At 43.1% G+C, this 21,328-nt stretch overlaps 1 protein-coding gene across 1 annotated transcript in view; it reads left to right on the top strand.

Annotated features, from left to right (window-relative positions):
* The first annotated feature begins 11,680 nt into the window (after positions 1-11,680).
* The window catches only part of IDH3A (isocitrate dehydrogenase (NAD(+)) 3 catalytic subunit alpha), a 35,308-nt gene continuing 25,660 nt past the window's right edge, over positions 11,681-21,328 (top strand). The window contains exons 1-3 of the mRNA XM_061595106.1: positions 11,681-11,947; positions 17,530-17,592; positions 18,936-19,019. Coding sequence (XP_061451090.1) covers positions 11,921-11,947; positions 17,530-17,592; positions 18,936-19,019 — 174 coding nt within the window. The 5' untranslated portion in view covers positions 11,681-11,920. The remainder of the gene's footprint in view (positions 11,948-17,529; positions 17,593-18,935; positions 19,020-21,328) is intronic.

The following is a 21,328-nucleotide window of genomic DNA, read 5'->3' as shown; positions in this document are numbered from 1 at the left end:
GGAGGAATGCTTCAGGAGGCCGGGGGGGGGGGATTCAAGGCTAATCCTCCTCAGAGTAGACCCACCGATCTGACTAACTTAGGTTCATTAATTTCAGTGGATCTGCTCTGAGTAGGACTGAGTTGACTGCAGCTCTTAGATTTTGGGGGTGTCATTAAAAGCAGCAAAGCTTACAAGTTTTGTGTATTTGTGGGGGGGTTGCCACCTTGGGGAGTGGCGCCCCCTGGATTTTCTGCCTCCACCGCTAAACTATCTGAGCCAGTGTCTTGCATAAGCCAGCTAAGCTGGGAGGCTTATCCACGGACAGAGCACACACGACATCACTGTGCCTTGCAGTGAAGTGCAACGCTTACCTGATAGGCATCCAGCTGTTCGTCTGTAAATATCGTTTGCTTATTACCCATCTTAAACGAGGACTCCTCTCAGCATGCAAGTACATCCCATGGCAAGATTCAGGAGTTATTTGTCCTGCAGGCATTTAGAGCACGCATGCAACTTGATGACCACCGAACTGGGGGGGGAAACCCACGCCTGCATTGGGGAGGCTTCTTGGCTGCTGGTTCTGTCTAGGGAGCAGCAAGCAAAGGCAGAGGGTTAAAATCCCACACGAAGATCACCCAGAAAGGCTGTTGCCTTCACTCCCTTGGGTGTTCCTCGGGTGCAACGGAAGGGTTTCTCTGGAAGATGGCAGTCTGATAGGGAGCTGCATCCACGATCTGGAGAAACCATCTCTGCTGCCTCTGAGATCTCAACTGCATTCGGAGAACTCTACCGCGATGATGACCCTCCTCTTTGCACCTTCGCGATGCAATAAAGGTTCTCCGTCACCAGGTGGCAGCAAATAACCTTTTTATTGAAAATGAAAAAGCTGGCCAAGAAACAGTCTCATCCACAGCCTTTATTATAAAGCCAGTTAAGGATCATAAAGCAGCGAGCTAGCTTTTGAGTTTCACAGAACTCTTCTTCAGGTTTGATAACAATCTGGCGGCATTTGGGGCTTTTTAGTTTAGAGAAAAGGCGACATGATAGAAGTGTATAAAATTATGCATGGCATGGAGAAAGTGGATAGAGAAAAGCTTTTCTCCCTCTCTCATAACACTAGGAGTCATGGACATTCAGTGAAGCTGGATGTTGGAAGATTCAGGACAGACAAAAGAAAGTACTTCTTCACACAGTGCATAGTTAAACTACGGAATTCTCTCCCACAAGAGTCAGTGATGGCAACCAACTTGGATGGATTTACAAGAAGATTAGACAAATTCATGAGGGAAAAGGCTATCAAAGGCTACTAGCCAAAATGGCTATGCTCTGCCTCCATGGTCAGAGGCGGTATGCATCTGAACACCAGTTGCTGGAAATTGCAGGAGGGGAGAGTGCTGTTGCACTCAGGTCCTGCTTGGGGGCTTCCCATTGGGGCATCTGGTTAGCCACTGTGAGAACAGGATGCTGGGTTAGATGGGCCACTGGTCTGATCCAGCAGGCTCTTCTTATGTTCTTATGATTTAGGAAGCAAGACTATTTAGATTAGTTTGTAACCCCCACACAAAAGATTATAGGTTGTGATGTCTCTTCATCATGGATAGGGGCCACAGTGTGGGGAGAAAAGTATTATACCCCCTTTCTCCCATGCCATCAGGGCTTTTTTGCGGGGGGGAGGTGTCCTATGGCTGCTTTCACCAAAAAAGGAAATCACATTGGATGCATCAAAAATATGGCCACATCTGCACCATACATTTAAAGCACTGTTATACTACTTTAAACAGTCATGTCTTCCCCCAAAGAATCCTGAGAACCATAGTCTTTTCAGGGTGCTGAGAGTTATTAGGAGACACACACCCCCATCTCCCCTCACAAAGCTACAATCCTCAGAATGGTTTAACAATCAATCCCTCTTCCCAGGGAACCCTGGAAATTGTAGTTCTGTGAGGGGAACAGAGGGTCTCCTAAGAACACTCAACATCCTTAACAAACTATAGTTCCCAGGATGCTTTGGGGGAAGCCATGACTGTTTAAAGTGATATAAGAGCGTTTTAAATGTAGGGAGCTGATGTAACTGTTTCAACATAACATACAGCTTGAGGGATTATCACAGTTTAAGGGCACATTCCAGCCAGGCAAAAGCACTCAAGGACAATGCAGAGCAGGACCACTGCAAGGACATGGCCTGGGGAGAGACTCAAGAGCCAAACAGGGAGGCCTGGAGGGCCATATTTGGCCCCCAGGCCAGAAGTTCCTGACTGTTAGCATAAGCTTCTGAGGAACAGAGTCTACTTCCTCAGATGTATGAAGCATTATCCTCAGTTGAGAATGGACAGAGGTGACTTTGCCACTGCACTTCACACTCTGGTAACCTCCAAATTATTCAGAAACTTCACCTGGTTCAAAATGCAGCTGCCCAATTAAACAGCTGCACTGGTTGCTGGTTTGTTTCAAGGCCCCATTCAATGTGGTCACATTAATGTTTGGAGCCCCAATATCTGAAAGGCCCCAAATATCTGAAAGGCCATTTCCATCCCTACCAACCTTCTTGGGTGTTAAGATCTACAAAGGGGGCTCTCTTGGGTAGTCCCACTACCTCAAAAGTGTGGGAAATGGCAGCCAGGAAAAGAGCCTTCCCTGTGGCAGCCCCTAAACTGTGGAACTCCCTCCCACAGAGGCATGTCTCACACCATCATTGTTCAGCTTTTGCCATGTGCTGAAGGTGCACCCCTTGACCTTGACCTTTGACAGTTAAGTTTGTTTTATAAGACCACCCACCTGTTTTGCTGAATTTATACTGTTCTGTTCCATTTGGTTTTACATGTTTTATCACTGTAATGGTTTTATTTGTTTTTTATAATTGTACTAGGGGTTCCCACCCCTGACCGTTTTGTGCGCCAAACCCAGCACCAAACCCCAGGGACATCAACCCCACCCACATCCACTCCCCTTGCCAAACCCCCCACTGCCCCCAGGGTTTGCCAATCTTCCTCTCCCCTTAGACCTGGCCAAGCCCCCCACCTCACAGGTCATGAAGCCACCTCCTCTCCTCAGCCTCCAAGTGGCCAAGCCTCCTTCCCCCATTTAGATCTTCTCCCACAAGGAGGAGGGAAGTGGAGGAGGGAGATTATTGACCATCATGGGCCTACAGTTTCATCCCTGCCTCACTCGCCGCTCCCTGCCATTGTCATTGCCTCTCTGCCCCCCACTACCACTGCCACCACACTCGCTCCCTCCCTGCCGCCCCCTCCCCACTCATCATCACACTGTTGTAGATGGCTGTCATCACACTGCATGACAGCAGCCTAAGAAAAAAATTACGATATAGGAAGATACTCTATTGTTATAACCCATCCTGAGACCTTATAGTGAAGCTTGGGTAAGAAATCTTATAAATAAATAAATAGTACAATGCATATGCATATATTTTTACACACGCACAAACACATACACATGTAGGGGGGAAATCAAATGGCAAAGAAATGCATAAATCAGTCTGTGACAATTCACTTACAGCTTAAATGTATGCAGAAGGATAGCGACCATTTACAAAGCAAGAATTGGCCATTACTGTGTAACAGTGGCTAGCTGTACTTAATTATTCCATAGTGAAATCAAAGCAGGATCAACTCTGATCAACCGCCCAGAGAGCTTTGGCTATGGGGCGGTATACAAATGTAATAAATAATAATAATAATAATAATTTAGATAACCACACATATATGACAAATGGTTGTCGCTCAGGTTGGATACTCAAGAAGTTATGATGCCCCAATTGATCCACCCTTGGTTCCATACTGAGCCTGACTTCTCTTTGACAGCCAAATCAGAGACATGTTTTATGCAGAAGTGAAATCCCATTGAGTTCACACTTACTCCCAAGTAAGCATGCCTAAGACTTCAGCCTGCCAGTATCAAAGGATGTTTGATCATTATTGCTCATGCTAGGTATTTTGCAATATTTATCTAAGCCAGATAAGTTTGCCATGTGAAGTCAGCACATTTAGGGTGGGGTGCTGGTCACAATCATCAAAACATCAGTATAACTCTCTTTCATCATGGGCACCAAATCACCTTAACTTCATTTTGAACTGTTTGCAAATGTCCAGTGGATTGTCTGAAGATTGCATGGCAAATAAAAGTTTGTCAAAGGCAATTGAAGTTGTTGGGTTTTTTTCCAGATAATGTTGTGGAGAAACATTGCTGAAAACATACAGGACTAATAGCCAACCACCTTTCTGGTCCATAGCACTCAGTGTGTTACTTCTTCATTTACAGCAAGGGATGGGAGCCTGTGGCATTTCAGAATTTTGTGATGCAGTTCTCCAATCAAACACTGTTTTTTTAAAAATGCATAGATTAAGGGGAAATGTACATAAAATGAATATATTAGTGAAAATAATACTCAAAACTGCATTACATTAGGAGAAATTGCTTGCAAAAATGTGTCCATTAGTCAAAACTGCATACAAAAATGTGTTTGTTAGCAGAAATTCACACTAAAATACCGAAGAATTTCCATGAGGATTTTTTAAAAATGCAGCTTGCTGCAGAAATGTGGAGAACTGAATTTAAGATTAGAAAAATGAGAAACAGAGAGAACTGAAATTGACAGACCGTTCCATCCCTACTCCTGACTAACTCTGCCGCACCAGGATAAATGTTTCACTTGTTCACCCCCCATCCATTCCTAAATTGACACCAAAGACTGGTTTGCTTGAGGCAGCCTTCCCCAACCTGAGGCCTCCCAGATGTTCTTGGGCTACAGCTCCCACCATCCCTGACCACAGGCTGGACTGAAGGGAGTTGGAGTCCAGCAGCATCTGACGGGTCACAGGTTCATCACCCCTGGCTTGCACACACTCCAGTTGTCACTACTAAGCAAGGACAATTTAATTTTGTTTCAAATTTTGTTTCTGAGCCATCTTGCAGGGGGGAGGATCACTCTATTTTGTCCCTGTCTTCTCCTTTTGTGGATGCCTTGTTCAGATTTTGTTAGTGTAAGCTACTAGAATGGTCATAATTATTCAGAGTGGTTCCTTCCTCAGGGTCACTAGAAAGGGGACAGGGAAACTTTTTGGTTCCACAGACCAGATCCTTATCAGTATTGGGCTCATGGGCCAAATTTGACAGGTGGGAGGGGTCATTCACCTGTCACTCACACAATGTTATTATGATATCACATGACTGACAGGCAGGTTTTCCCACCCATCTGTTAAAATTCCTAGTGTAGGGTTCCCAAGCACACAACAGCCAACTGGCTGGCTGTCTCTTGGGAACTGCAGCTCAAGGGGTGTTGCTAGCCCTGCATACACCAATGTTGGGCAGTGCCAATCATAGGGCTGGCAAAGTGTTTCATTCCCCTTATCCAGGTAGGGGGGAGCCTGCATTTTAAAGGCTTTCTTTAGCTATATGCACCTATTTCCTGCTGGGATCAGGTGCGCACAGCCCGTCTGAGCAGGATTTAACCTCCACTCATCAGCTGACAAGGGGCGTTAAATCCTGCTGCATTACCTACAGGTGCCTATTCCCTGCTGGTAGCATCCACCTGCAGCCAATGCAGAACTGAACCCTGCCTTCCCGCCCATCAGCTGATGTCACAAGTGACATAAGATGATTGACTGGTGGGTGTGGCACAGGGGAAATGGCCTGGCAGGCCAAGATTGGCTGCAGGACAGAGATTACACACACATTAGAAGCTGAAACTCTCAGCAGGAAATAGATGCATCACGTCTCAAAAGCACATACAAACACATGGACATTACCTATGTGTGTCTGCTCAGAAATAAGTCGCATTATTAAGTTCAATGGGACTTACTCCCAGGAAAATATGTAGAGAATTGTAGCCTAAGGCAACATGCCATTATATATTTTTAATGTCATTTAAATGTTGTAAGAGCAATTGGATTTTTCTTCCATACCTTTACCAAACTCCAAGGCTGACCCAAGGTATGCCTGAGGCAAAGAACAACATGATGGCTCCTGTATTCCACATTTTTAAAAAAAAATGGACTAGAAGTTGAATCTTGCATCAAAAGTTGAATCTGGCAATAGGGCAGCATCCTCCACTGCAACGGAGGGGGCAGCAAACTAGTACAGGGTTTAGGCCAGGCTGTATGGTCTTCCAGCACCTCTCTCCACCCCACCCCACCCCACCCCACCCCATGTGCTGTCTGAAGCAGCTGCCTCACTTTGCCCAATGCCAGGGTCGGCCCTGCCAGAATCACCACCTTGTCTTTTAAATCTAGGGCACTGCAAAATAAACAAAAGCAACAGGTGCAACAGATCTTTTAATAATCATGGAGGGAGGGAGGACTCACAAAGGGATCGCTGGTATACCTAGTCGTTGCCCTGTGAGAAGGGAGAGGGAGAGCATCAGAAGGGGCCAAAGACAACATGGCAGCCGGTTCCAGTTGGTCATAGTCTTCCTCAGTAATGTGAGATGTATTCCATTTCTATTTAAATCACAGTACAGGGATTCCCAAACTGTGGTCCGTGAGTGTCGTTCAGGTGGTCCATGGCATGTCTGTATTAAATATTCATATTGGTTTTTAATTTTTATTGCTTCTATTTCTTATATTGTCTTTTATTATATTACAGTTTGAATTCTATGGACTGCAAATTGTAATACAATATAAGAAATAAAATAAGCAATCAAAATACAATTAGAAATCATACAAGCACCTAGCACAGTGTATTACAGATGCTACAATGGGCAGGAAAAAACTTTTAAGTGGTCCACCAAGACCATCAGCAATTTTCAAGTGGTCCATAGGGAAAAAATGTTTGGGAACTGCTGTTAATTATTTCTAAACTTGCATCTGTACATGTATATTATCATATGCAAATTTTGTCCTTTTTGGGGGGTGATGCACAAGCAGCCACTTTTTGTTTTCTGAGCACGTATTTCTTGGTGTAGCTGTTTACAAGCAGTTACAAAATAATTATAATGTCGTTACAATAACACACAATAAACCTCTTTGAAGACTGTTATAAAAAAGCAGAATATAAATCTACTAAGTGAATGCATAAATGAATAAGAAAGAATACAGAAGATGCATGTGCGTCTGCTTTCACCTGTGAAATGTTGGACTGTATTTGTAGATAAAATCTAAAGATAACAGTGGAATTCAGGAAGTAGCTCTGCAGTTCCAGCTTTCTCCTCTGGGTCAGCTGTTACTCTCACATTCACACATCCTCACTGAGATTCAAGCACCATGTACAGTGATGATGTCTTGTAAATACTAACATTTCATGAGATTATTTGGGGAGGAACTAGAGCTCAGTGACAGTACATGCTTTGCATGTAGAATGTGCTAAGTTGAATTCCTGGCATCTCCAGCTAAAACAGAACTTTTAGCTGGAGATGCCGGGGATTAAAAGGCATCTTCCTTTGTCATGAGGTGGTGAGGGGGTTATATTTTTCTCCATTGAGAAGTATGTAGAGCTGAAGTAGGATGTTGGAAGTGTGACACTCTTTCCCCCTTCCTCTTTCAGCTCTATGTGCTTTTCAAAATCAGATTAATTCTACTGGAGCCGACATTTTTAAAGCATCAGCAGCATTTGCCCAGATTGCTTGGGATAGCAAAGCATGTGTGTGTGCTTTTTGTGTGGTGGTTCCCCTGGGGAACCACTTCCTCTGGTTATTTCTCTCCCCACCCCAGATCAGTGCTTCAGAAAACTTAGTTCTGGATCTCAAATAATGTAGTTAATCACTAGCCATGTATTTATTACAGTGACTAACAAAAGAGAGATATTAAAGTTTAAAGGGTGTCTGTAGGTTTAAAGTTTAAAGCTGTCAGAGCAGCTAGTTGAAGGAGGCAGAAGAGGAAATGTTTTTGCTTTAGATCTTCAGTATCTATTTTTTAAAATGTTTTTATTAATTTTAAAGTAGTTACAATGACAACAACAAAACAAAAGACATTTGTTATGGGGGGGAAAAACAACCCTCCTTCCCCTGGGACAGGTATATAAATGACAATTGGAAAAGAAACACATTATCTCCATACTTAAGTACAGTAGCAGGAAGATATTAGCCATTGTCCTACAACTGGAGAAAACCGGATGACATATCCAGACTCAGTTTGCATACTTTGAAGTATTCCCTGAATGGACTCCAAACAGCATAGAAATCTAGGGGGTCTCTGTGAACTGTTGTAAAATATATATAATATATGCATCTGCACGGTAGCTGGCCACTGTGAGAACAGGGTGCTGGACTAAGAACATAAGAAGAGCCCTACTGCTGGATCAGGCCAATGGCCCATCTTGTCCAGCCTCCTGTTCACACAGATGCCTCTGAAAAGCTCACAAGCAGGAACTGAGTGCAATATCACCCTCACAACTTGTGATTCCCAGCAACTGGTATTCAGATACATGCTGCCTCTGGCAGTGGATTATCCTCCCTGAATTTGTCTAATCTTCCTTTAAAGCCATCCAAGTTAGTGTCCATCACTACATCCTGTGGAAGCAATTCCACTAGGTGGCCCTTCGGCCTGATCCAGCAGGGCTCTTCTTATCCATTGATTGATTGATTGATTATTTATTTATTTATTTACAATATTTTTATCCCGCCCTTCTACCCTATAATAGGGCACTCAAGGCGGCTTGTAATAAAATCAAACATGTCCATAATAAAATTGTACACAATAAAGATCATAAAAACATTAAAATAAATTAAAATACATAAAATGCAATTAAAATACATAAAATACATTCTGCAAATGAAGCCCCTCTGAGCATTCCATCCTCAAAGCTCTATAACTGCCACCTTGGTAACAGCATTTGTATGTTAGCAGCTGATGAAGGCGGAAGCTGAAAAGTTTTGTTAATATAATAAAAACCTCTGTTTGGTTAATCACAATTACGTTTATATAATTTATATATTTATTTATATATAATTTATATCAAAGACACCAAGGACTTCTTGCTTAAAATTGAGTCTTTAAACAAGCAGTATCAATTCCACAACAATACTATACTAGCTACCTTAGATGTCACATCTCTTTACACCAGTATACCACATAATGACGGGATTCAGGCTTTAAATGAGTTCCTTAACACCGCCTTCATCAGCTGCCAACATATAAATGCTGTTACCAAGGTGGCAGTTATAGAGCTTTGAGGATGGAATGCTCAGAGGGGCTTCATTTGCAGAAGCTAAGTAGTGGTGGTACTGTCCTCCAGGTTCACAGGCCATGTGGTGCCAATGTGACCAGAGAGTAAATCCAAAAGTTCTCCCTTTTGGTCAATGCTGCTGGATCTGCTGGCATCTCTATCGCTGTAATGGAAAAGTCCAACAGGCTGTGACCCTCGATGTTAAAATGCTTTGCAACTGGTTGCTCCACTTTTTTTGTCAAAATTGCCGACTTGTGGTTCCTGAAGCGCGTGCGTAGGTCAGTTGTGGTCTTTCCTACGTATTGGATATGACATCCTGATCTTTTGCACTCGATGATGTAAACTATATTGCAGGACCTGCAGGTGATGTTCTGTTTGATGTAATATGTCCTGCCTGTCCTAGTGCTTGTAAAAGTGGCTGTCTCCCTGAGGTACACACAGGTGATACAGCGTTTAGAGTGACAAGGATGAGACCCTGGATTGGTGATAGGTGGCTTAAGCACAGCTCTCACCAACAGTCTGCGCAAATTAGGAGGTTGGCAAAATGCTATAACAGGAGGCCTGCTGATGGCTCTGGTAAGATGTTCAGAGTTTGCCAGCAATGGGTAGCTCTCCTTGATTGCTCGGTGATAGTTAGGAGATGCTGGATGGAAATCTACCACAAATGGAATCCGTTCCTCTCTGCTCTTTGACACCTCAGTATGATGGAGGAGGTTTTCTCTGGACAGAATGGAGGCTCGGTGGATGTTGCAATTCATAATATGTGGAGAATATCCTCTTCGAAGAAGGTGTTCTTTAAGTTCACTGATCCTTCTCTGGTATTTATCTTCAGTGTTGCAAATAAGTTTGATTCTCAGACCTAAGCTATACACAATGTTCTTCTTTATATGCCTAGGATGGCAGGATTTCCAGTTTAAATAGGTGTGGGCATCAGCGGGTTTGCTGTAGAGATCAGTGGCTATTTTGTTGCTCTCAATGGTAAGAAGGACTTCCAGAAAAGGGATGTGTGGATTGTCATTTGTACTATTACATGTAAACTTAATAGAGGGATGGATAGAGTTGATATAATTTTTAAATTGTTCCAAACTCTCTTTACCATTCATCCAGACCATAAAGATGTCGTCAATGTATCGCCACCATATAAGTGGTTTGTTGATGGCCTTTTTGAGGATCTCCTGTTCCAGTTTACCCATAAAGAGATTTGCATATGATGGAGCCATGTGAGTCCCCATAGCTGTGCCTTGTAGTTGCAAGTAGTGTTCTCCATTGAATGTAAAGTTGTTACAAGTCAGGACTAGCGTAGCTAAAGTTGTGAGAACCTCTGTTGGAGGATTATTCATATCTCTGGTGTTAAGGACTCATTTAAAGCCTGAATCCCATCATTATGTGGTATATTGGTGTAAAGAGATGTGACATCTAAAGTAGCTAGTATAGTATTGTTGTGGAATTGATACTGCTTGTTTAAAGACTCAATTTTAAGCAAGAAGTCCTTGGTGTCTTTGATATACGATGGGAGGTTTTGCACCAAGTTTTGTAAATTTAAGTCAATGTACAGAGAAATCCTTTCAGTAGCGGTGTTGTTACCTGAGACAATTGGGCGACCAGGATTGTTGGCTTTGTGGATTTTAGGCAGCATGCAAAACCTTCCAGGGATGGGATTTGGATTAACAAGGAGATCAGCAGTTTCCTCTTTAAGAAGTTTCCTAGTTGTAAGGTTTTGTATAGATGTAATGATAGAAGTATTGAGATCTGTGGTGATGTCTTTGTCAAGAAATCTATGTTGTTTCATCCTTTAGTTGTCTTCGACCTTCTGCTATATAGTCTGTAGTGTTAAGTACCACAACAGCACCACCCTCATCTGCAGGCTTGATGACAATATCCCTTCTCATCTGAAGGTTCCTTAGAGCTATTCTTTCTTCTTTTGAAAGGTTGTCGTGAGTAGGAGTTGGTGTGTGGTTGTTGATGACTCTGTTTATTGATAAGAGAAAGGTTTCTAGAACTGGATTCCTGTTAATATATATATATGGATATATATATGGATATAAGACAGTTTTGAAAGCAACAAACAGAAGCTGCTGATGGTATGTTAGCAGCTGATGAAGGCGGAAGCTGAAACATTTTGTTAATATAATAAAAACCTCTGTTTGGTTAATCACAATTACGTATGGATATATGGATATATGTGATATATAGATAGATAAGACAGTTTATACACACGTAATTGTGATTAATGAAACAGAGGTTTTTATTGTTCTACCAAAACGTTTCGGCTTCTGCCTTCATCAGCTATTAACATACCATCAGCAGCTTCATAACTTCATCAGCAGTATATATACACATACACACAGTGGCATATATGTGCATCACCTGCAGGTCTTACATACGTCCATACATATATTTATTATATTATTTTATTTAATGTTGACAACAGCACCACCTCTGTGCTGGGTGCTGCACAAAGTACAAGTAGGAGGGTCCCTCCGCACGCCGCTCACTCCGCAGCCCAGCCAATAGAGAGGCGAGGGGCGTGGCCCGCTCATGGGAAGGGGGAGGGAGCCCCGCCTGCCTCTCCGGCTCCCACCAATCCGCTGCCGACCCGGGGCAGGCCGCAGGCTTCGATTGGCTGACGCAGGCTTCGATTGGCTGCCGCGGACAGCGGTGCGACGGCGCGTGCGAGGGGAAAGTACGTCGTGGAGGCCGCAATCCCTGTTCCCTCGCCCATCCTCAGGCCGGTCACTCTGTCAAGTCAAGTAACGGCGCGACCAAAGCAGCCGAGCACTTCTGTAGGGCTGGGAAAGAAGGAGCCGCCGTCGTCATCTCCGCCATGGCTTCGTCTTCGTGGGCGTCGAAGGTGAGAAGAAGGCTGAGGTGACCTTGGCCGGTAGCGGAGGGAAGGCATGAAACCTCTTCCTTCGCCGCCCGTCAGCCTCTACTTCTTTTCTCCCCCCAGAAAAGAGGAGGCCGCTCACGCGCGTGTCCTTGGCGGAGAGCATGAGAGGTCTCGCGAGAATTCTCTCACTGGGAGCCACCGCGAGCCCCCCCGCCTGACCTTGCTTGACCCCTCCCCTTTCCTTCCCTCCCCTTTCCAGATGGGATATAGGGGGAGCTCCTTGTCCTAAATTGCTCATGGAGGGCATTTATTTATTGTCATACTTTATTAATGGCTGTTACTTAATTGTTTGATTGGTTTTATATGTTGGCTTTTTGCCTATCAGTTTCTTTCACTGCATTCTGAATGTTGCGTTTTTATCTATCTGTTTATTTATTTTTATTAGTCGCCTCAAACCAAGTGGTCTCTAGGCGGCTTAATGACAGATTTTTTTTTAAAAAAAGAAAAACATACTTGCCTATCATGCAAGAAAAGGAAGGAATGCAACAAATTAGTAAGGAAGGTGATAAGTGAGGAAATGCCCTTGAAACATGGGAGAGCCAATATGGGGTGTCATAGAACCATAGAGTTGGAAGGGACCTATAAGGCCATCAAGTCTAACCCCTTGCTCATTGCAGGAATCCAACTTAAAGCATACCCAACATGTGTCTGTCTCCCTTAATGGTCATCTGGTTGGCCACTGTGAGGACAAGATATGCTGGAGTTGGTGTATCTTTTGTCTGATCCAGCAGTTGAGCTCTTCTTATGTTCTTATTGTGTAGCAGTGACAGCAGCTTTCTCCCAACTTGGTGCTTGGACTGTTCCTCTCTTCACCCCCAGCCAGGATGGCCGATGATGAGGGCTGATGGGGGTTGAAGTCCAACAACACCTGGAGGGCACCAGGTTGAGGGAAGACTGGGTTAGAGAATAGATGGGGGAATTCGTAACCCTCCCAGTGTTGCTGGACTCCAGCTCCCATCATACCTAATCATTGACCACCCTGGCACTGGCTGATGTGAGGTATAGTCCAAGAACATGTGGATCCCACAGGTTCCTCATCCCTGGGTTAATGTGTCAGACTAGCTCTGGAGAGATCAGGGTTCATATCCCCCACTGAGCCATGAAGCTTACTGGGTGACCTTGGATCTTTTACTAGCTTTCATTCTAACCTACCTCACAGGGTTCTTGTGAGGATAAAATAGAGAGATAGAGGACCATATATACCACAAAATTCCTTGGAGAAAAGGCGGAGTATAAACAGAATGATAAAATCTCCCATACTCTGCAACAACCCTTTCTACCTCAGGGGAGGCCCTGGTAGTGGAAGAGCTCATGGGACAGACCAAAGGTCCATCTAGTCTAGAATTCTGTTTCCCATAATGCCTAGCCAGTTACCTCTTGGAATCTCACCAAGAGGGCATGTAGGAAGCTTTGGTAGTTAACAGTATATTGCCTTTGAACATTGAGCTAGTTATCATGGCAAAAGAATAATTAATAACAGTTGCAAAAATTTCTCCTACCTGTCATCCACATGTGGGTGAATGACTGGAAAAGGTGACCAGCCTTTTTTCTTGTTTTCTTTGTGTTTTGTTTTGTTTTGAAATTAAATTATAATTAATATTTTTTCTGAGGTCTGGGGTACAATTCATTTTCATCCAATCATTCTCAATGAGAGCATATGTCCATTGGATTTCCACACAGAAATACTTTACTTAATATCTGCTAAAATGTCTTTATTACTCTTTCCTAAGGACTTAAAGGATATGATCAATAGCATTCTTCCCCCCCCTATCATTTGCAGCTATCCTATGAGTGAGTAGCTAGATTAGCACTGCACATGGTATTGTTACTTTCTTGAGTGTTTCCTGTCAAGCTCAGAAGCGCTTACACAATTCTGCTTATCCTTTTTGCAAGATTTATTTTTGCTGATATTGTAAATGGAGATGTGTTACTAAAAGCTGATGTGACAAATTCCCACATTCTTCATCACACCTGTTTCTCTTTATGATGATCCCCATCACACAAAGAAAAAAGCCCAAAGTGCTGGTGCAAAGATGTCCATAGGAAATGGTCAAAGGTTTCTAAACAAGCTTCACAGTTTGAGGGTTATGTCTGCACAGAGATATTCCAGGGTTGTAGCAGTGTGGATACAAAACCTGGGGGAAAGATAAGAATTCCCCCTTGAGGGGGATAAACCCTCTGTTCTCTAACCAGAAGTTAGGCATGCCAGTTGTAATCTATAGCTCATGCTGGTTCCTGTCAAGCTGGGAGGGAAATAGAAGAGAGGGTAGTCTAGGAATTAGATGCTTTCAAATGAGATTTAGAGCAAGCATTATAGTTACCATGATCTGTGTATGAACATGGCCATGTGTGGCAACAGATGTGTCATATTCCAAACTAATATGGAACTTTACATTAGCCATGCCTTCCTCAAAATGGGTGAAGGATTTTGCCTACGCTGCTCTTGTCCTTTGGGGAGAAAGGTTAAACACTTGGATTATGTAGGGTCAGCGGAGCATGCTGCAACTTCTGCTTGTCAAAATTAAATGTGACAAGCCCTCTTGTCCTCAAACAGACTGGCCATTTTCAGGCTTACTGAGGAGATATCAAAAGAATGGACTTGGCAAAAGTGGATTTAATTTTGCTGTGAGGTTTCTTTTGGGCCTGGTAAGCGGCGGTAATGCAGCCGAAGCTCTGCTCACGGCCGGAGTTCGATTCCAACGGAAGTCGAATTTCCGGTAAAACGGGTCAAGGTCCACTCAGCCTTCCATCCATCCATGGTCGGTAAAATGAGTACCCGGCATATGCTGGGGAGTAAAGAAAGGCCAGGGAAGGAACTGGCAATCCCACCCCATATATATGGTCTGCCTAGCAAACGTCGCAAGACGTCACCCTAAGAGTCGGAAACGACTCGCACTATAAGTGCGGGGACACCTTTACCTTTTTAAGCCTGATTGGTCATACTGCAATAACTTTGAATCTCAGAATGTATACTGATGGTAGTCTTTCAGAGACTCAGAACTGATATTGTAGATCTGTCACTGTCTATGGTACATATAGAATCATAGAATCACAGAGTTGGAAGGGGCCTTGTACGCCATCGAGTCCAACCCCCTGCTCACAGCAGGAAATCCACAGCTAGAGCATCTCCCACAGATAGCTGTCCAGCCTCTGCTTGAAGACATCCAGCGAAGGGGATCCCACCACCTCCCTAGGCAGTCGGTTCCATTGCCGAACCGCCCTTACTGTCAAGAAGTTCCTTCTAATGTCCAATCTCAATCTACGCTCCTGCAACTTAAAACCATTAGACCTAGTCCTACCCTCTGGGGCAGCAGAGAACAAATCTGTACCCTCCTCTATGTGACAGCCCTTCAGGTACTTAAAGAGTGCAATCATGTCACCCCTCAGCCTTCTCTTCACCAGACTGAACATGCCAAGTTCCTTCAACCTTTCCTCATAAGACTTGTTCTCCATACCGGCTATTATCCTCGTTGCCCTCTTCTGAACCTGCTCTAACTTGTCTATATCTTTCTTAAAATGAGGCGCCCAGAACTGAACGCAGTATTCCAGATGAGGCCTGACCAATGCAGAATATAGTGGGACTATTACTTCCCTCGACCTGGAAACTATAGCTCTGTTTATGCAGCCCAAAACCGCGTTTGCCTTTTTTGCCGCAGCATCACACTGCTGGGTCATGTTCAACTTGCGATCCACTACAATTCTAAGGTCCTTCTCACACGCACTACTGCTAAGCCGGGTATTTCCCATCCTGTACCCGTGCATTTTGTTTTTGTGGCCTAAATGCAGAATCCTGCATTTGTCTTTATTGAATGTCATTTTATTAATTTCAGCCCAATTTTCTAGTCTATCCAGGTCCCTTTGGATTTTATTCCTGTCTTCCATTGTGTTAGCTATCCCTCCCAGTTTCGTATCATCCGCAAACTTCATAAGGCTTCCCTCCACCCCATCATCTAAGTCATTGATAAAAATGTTGAAGAGTATCGGCCCCAGGACAGAACCCTGTGGCACTCCACTCGAGACCTCCTTCCAGTCCGAAGCAGAGCCACCGACAACCACTCTTTGAGTACGGTTTTCCAACCAGTTGTGAATCCACCTGACAGTATTTCCATGTAGTCCGCATTTGACTAGTTTGCTAATCAAAAAGTCGTGGGGGACTTTGTCAAACGCCTTGCTGAAATCTAGATAGATGACATCTACAGCATTTCCACCATCTACTAAGCTAGTGACCCGATCAAAAAAAGAGATGAGATTAGTTTGACAGGATTTTTTCTTGACAAACCCATGCTGGCTCCTTCTAATCACAGCATTGTCATCTAGATAGTTGCCAATGGACTCTTTTATTATCCGTTCTAATATCTTTCCCGGTATTGAAGTCAGACTGACCGGCCTGTAATTCCCCAGATCTTCTTTTTTACCCTTTTTAAAGAGCGGGACGACGTTTGCCCGTCTCCAATCCTCCGGCACCTCTCCCGTTCTCCAGGATTTCTCAAAGATGATGGTAAGAGGTTCCGAGAGTACATCCGCAAGTTCCTTCAATACTCTGGGATGCAGTTCATCAAGCCCTGGAGATTTGAACTCATTTAGGTTAACTAGGTATTTCCTGACTATCTCCTTATCAATCTTGAACTGCAGTCCCAACCCCTTACTGAGATTGCTACCGATGCAGGGTTGCACACTGTTCCCTTTTTGGGAGAAAACGGAGGCAAAATAGGTGTAATGTTCATGTTCCCCCATAGTCTCTAGTCAAAGGAGTTTTGTAGATTTTCATTGTACTAAATGTTATATCCTGAGAATGCAAAACCAGCTGTCAGTAGTGCATCACTGCAACAGACATTTATATCTGATGTGATTGTTGCAGATGCCTATTGGATGACAGTATGCTTCCCCTGCCACAGTGCATACAGTACTTCTGGAATTGTGTTTAGAATTGTAATTGTATTGAGAAAAGTTGAGTGTATACATAGATGGACTCCAACCTAGCTCTTTGAAAAGGAAGAATACATTGTGTTGTTTTTCAGGAGTGAAAAACTGTTTAGACAAAATCCACTTGCAGTTCATTGTACTCAATTTCTCTTATTGAAATCTGTTAGACTAGAAGGAAAAATGGAAATGGACTGCTTTCAAGTTAATTCCGACATATGGCAACCCTATGAATAGGGTTTTCATGGTAAGCGGTATTCAGAGGGGGTTTACCATTGCCTTCCTCTGAGGCTGAGAGGCAGTGACCGGCACAAGGTCACCCAGTGAGCTTCATGGCTATGTGGGGATTCGAACCCTGGTCTCCCAGGTCATAGTCCAGCACCTTAACCACTACAAGTGAAGAGTGAATCTTTACTATTGTACAGTAAAATGTTCCTCTTTCTTTACCTGTAGGTCATAATATGATAGATGCATTGTGAGCATATGTTCACGCACACACATCCTTCTACAGGGTATAAACCCTTTCACAGATGCCTGAAAATGCGGAGTTGCTGAGGGATTCTTTTTTTATTGCCTGGATTGTCTAAAAGACTGGTCTTTCTTCTTTTGCTGCATTTCTACAGGTCTTTCGTTTACTTGGGGGGTTCAAAAGCCAAAAACAGGTGACCAGAAGTTTTGGTAGTTCTGTGAGTATACTAGTATACATTTATTTTTTATTTTTAAGAAGCTTCTCAAGAAAATTGCTGATTAGCAAAATAAAACCAATCTTGCTGAATTTTGGTATCATTGTAGCTTAGTCCTGAAAATGACCTCGGTTCGGTTACCATACACTTCAGCTCTGTATTATGTGTCATACTAACTTGACTAAAGAGATTTCACTGTGGTCACAGGCTTGGAGAAAATCCTACTGAGCTATTAAAAGTGGCCAATAAAAGCTTAAGTCTTGGTTTTTATAAACAAATTTAATTCCACAAAAGAAAATTCTGTTTCTACGTAATTTGAATAGCTTGGATTTAATGTCTTAAATTGGCCATGTAATTGTTGAAAAACTTCAGGGGCAGGGGAGATTTGAGAACCTTCTTAGCTTCTGCTGCATTGTTTTGAATATTTTTCCCTATAGGTAGTAGAGTGGTTTATTTTTGCTATTTAGAATAGATTTCTCTGCTGCTTAGATTTAATCCTTATTTATTTATTTTAGAACTATTCACCAACATTTATGATTTTGTTGACTGTGGAAGCATGTCACACATGCTGTTCTTAGACATAGCTAGCTTTTACTAGAGTTGCCTTTTGCAAGTCTTCCATGTTGCTGCAATCTAGGCTATATTTTGAGTTTGTTTATGTTGTTTTTAACCATGCTTCATACCTCGTGCATGTATAATATTAAAAAAAATGGTAGAAGCAGGATCTTGAAAACATTTGGGGCCATTATGTAGTATATATATGTTTAACAAAGAGCTGTAGCTTATCTTGATTCCGTCACAAGCATTTGTCACGTTCACACTTCAGGTACATACATTAAAATATCTTGGATGTCCATCTTTCTGGAGAGTAAGGGGATTCTTAAAGAAACAACATTTCTTGTTAAAGAAAACATCAAAGAATCTTTTGGCTGACAATGATAACACAGTAACAACCATTCATCATTGAAGAATTAAGAAATCTGACAGATTGTAGCTTGTGTAACTATAAAAGGGATCAGCATGAACTAGTAAATCTTCAAGCATGCAAAGCTGTCCCTATCATCTGAGTGCCATTTTCCACCTCTTCCACCTCTTGCTGTGTAGTAATGCTGTTCAGGAACTTTGCATGTACTGTTGCTGATGAGCTTTGCAAATTTCAGTCCTTGCCACCCTATGACTTCGTATCAGCTCAGCCAATTGCGACTTTACAGGGCTGCCCTGGTTCTTTCTATTTCTGTTAGTATAAGAAAAATTAACTTAGCACCATACAAGCCAGAAGTGACTTACAGATTTCTGTGAATCTGTGTTTAATCATGGTGTCTGGTGTCTATTTTTTTTACATCCAGGTTCAGACAGTAACTTTGATCCCAGGAGATGGCATTGGACCAGAAATATCTGCAGCTGTTGTGGAGATTTTTGCAACCGCTAAGGTAAGTTACTTTGTTGCATGTCTTGCACTGATTTATTCTGGCACTGTTGGGATTTATTCACTTATGAGATACAGTAGAGCCCCGCTTTACGGCATTCCGCTGATGCGGCCGCTTTCAATCGGGAAATTTTGGCGTCATTTTCACACAACGCGACCCATTAAAGTCAATGGGTTCCGCTTTACAGCGATTTCCCTGGTCCCTAACCTGCCGTATAAGTGGGGCCCTACTGTAAGTTAATGAAAGGTCAGTTGAAGGAGAAGTTCTGAAGAACAAGTATCTCTTGGTTTGAGAAGGAATGCTTGTCTGGGAACAGTTGTTTCTCCTATTAATGTAGAGCAGCGACTTACAGAGCAGTAGATGCCTTGGCTGTGGTGACACTGCAAATCAGCAAGAGATTTTGGAATCCTGAAGTTTGATATAATAGGCTATCCTTGCAATCCTACCAGAGGTCTGGGACAAGTCATGTGAGCTGCTTGCTACAAGGGATATTCCCCAGGTGACTGTCAACTAAGAAACCTGAGAAAGACTCCACCAACTGGAACTATTTTAAATTTAGATGAGGGGCACAGATGAATTTACTCCTGTGTGAGAAGTCTTGGATTGATTCCATGCCCCTGTGAATATTACCAAAAGCTGTTAAGACCAGTGATTTTTTGTTGTTATTGTTCCAGAATGTTTTGAACTGGAAACACTTTTCTGTTGCCCCAAATCAGGGATGGGGAACCTCTGGATTGACAACTCCTGTCCATCATTCTTGGCCATTAGCCATGCAGGCTGTGGCTAATGAGCGTTGGAAATCCAACAACATCTGGAGGTTTCCTGTCCCTGCCCTAAATTGATAGAGATATGATTTGACATGTTTGTTTGACTGGCATTTAGTAAGAAAAAAAAGTTATGCCATGCTAATTTTATGTGCTGTATAAATATTTTAACAGCTGGTATAGCACAGTGGGGAGGAGAGCCTGGCTGGGAGTCCGGAGTCTGTGAGTTCAAATCCCCTCTCGTGTCTCTTGGGTGTAAAAGGGAAGCTAAAGATCACCCCCACAGTGAGTGGCTCAGTGGTTACGTGCCCTGCCACCTGTGCAGCCGTGGGCAAGCTGCAGAGTCCCAAGGAGCCCAGTTGCCCCCCAGCTGGCAGTTGCAGACAAGGAAGGGGCAGGCTTGTGCAGCTGTGGCAAGCTGAGCAGGCCCTAGCCAGCTGGGGAGGACTAGCCTCAGAAGGAGGCAATGGTAAACCCCTCTGAATACCGCTTACCATGAAATCCCTATTCATAGGGTAGCCATAAGTCGGGATTGACTTGAAGGCAGTCCATTTCCATTTTCCATAAATATTTTGAAAGGCTCCCCCTACCTCCAATAGCCAAAAATAGTCGAATTTAGATAGTTGATCGGGGGGCAGGGAGATATTGTATACTTGGAGTGTGCTAAATGTTATACTCAAGCTTGGAATTTGTCCAACTTGGAAATTATTTTACCAGAAAAACTACAGTAGCATCCAATCATTTAGATTTCAACCTGCATACAGACTTGTTGGGTATTTTTCATTGTGTAATTTACACATAAGCAGACGTATAGGTATGTTCTCCTAGGACAATACCACAAATTTTAATCTATACAACATCCTGAGATTTCAGCCACTTACCGTTTTCCTTCTGGAAACAATAAAACAAACAAACCTGGGGTCAAAATATACCCCAGCAAAAAGCCCTGGGAGCAAGTTTCTGCCTTTTATTGTATAACTTACACATGAATAGACTTAGAGTTATTATTTTAGGACATTGTCACAAACTGTCACCTGTACAACGTCCCCAAATTTCAACCAGTTACCACTTAACCATTTTCCTTCTGGAAACAAAAAAAACCCCACTGGGGTCCAGAAATACCCCAGTTTGCTCAACATGCATGGAGAAGGGACCAACATATACTGCTCAGAAAAATTCTACCTCCTCTGCATAAGTGGGGTTTTTTGTCTGCACAAGGTGGTTTGGTAGTGTCAAACACCATTGTGGTGACCCCCCCCCAAAAAAGGTACAAATCTACTTCATCCTTCCATTGGAAATCTCACTGGGGTCCAAATATACCCCCAAGTCAGCCAATGTAATTTTTTTGCCAGGTCTGCATGAGGAGTAGGAAATGAAGGCACTGAATACTAACAATGCTGGTTTTAACATGCCTGACGAGCTGGGTGCTATAAATTTGTGCTTCCTAAAGATAACCAGGAAAAAAAGTTTGATTTTAGATTTTACTAGTACTGTGTCCATTCTGGTTCTCTAACTGGACTCTCATTGTGTCAGTGCATTATGTTAACA

This window comes from Rhineura floridana, chromosome 14, assembly GCF_030035675.1.
Source record: "Rhineura floridana isolate rRhiFlo1 chromosome 14, rRhiFlo1.hap2, whole genome shotgun sequence".
NCBI lineage: Eukaryota > Metazoa > Chordata > Lepidosauria > Squamata > Rhineuridae > Rhineura > Rhineura floridana.
The sequence above is the reverse complement of the archived record's forward strand: the minus strand, read 5'-3'. Positions and strand labels throughout refer to the sequence as shown.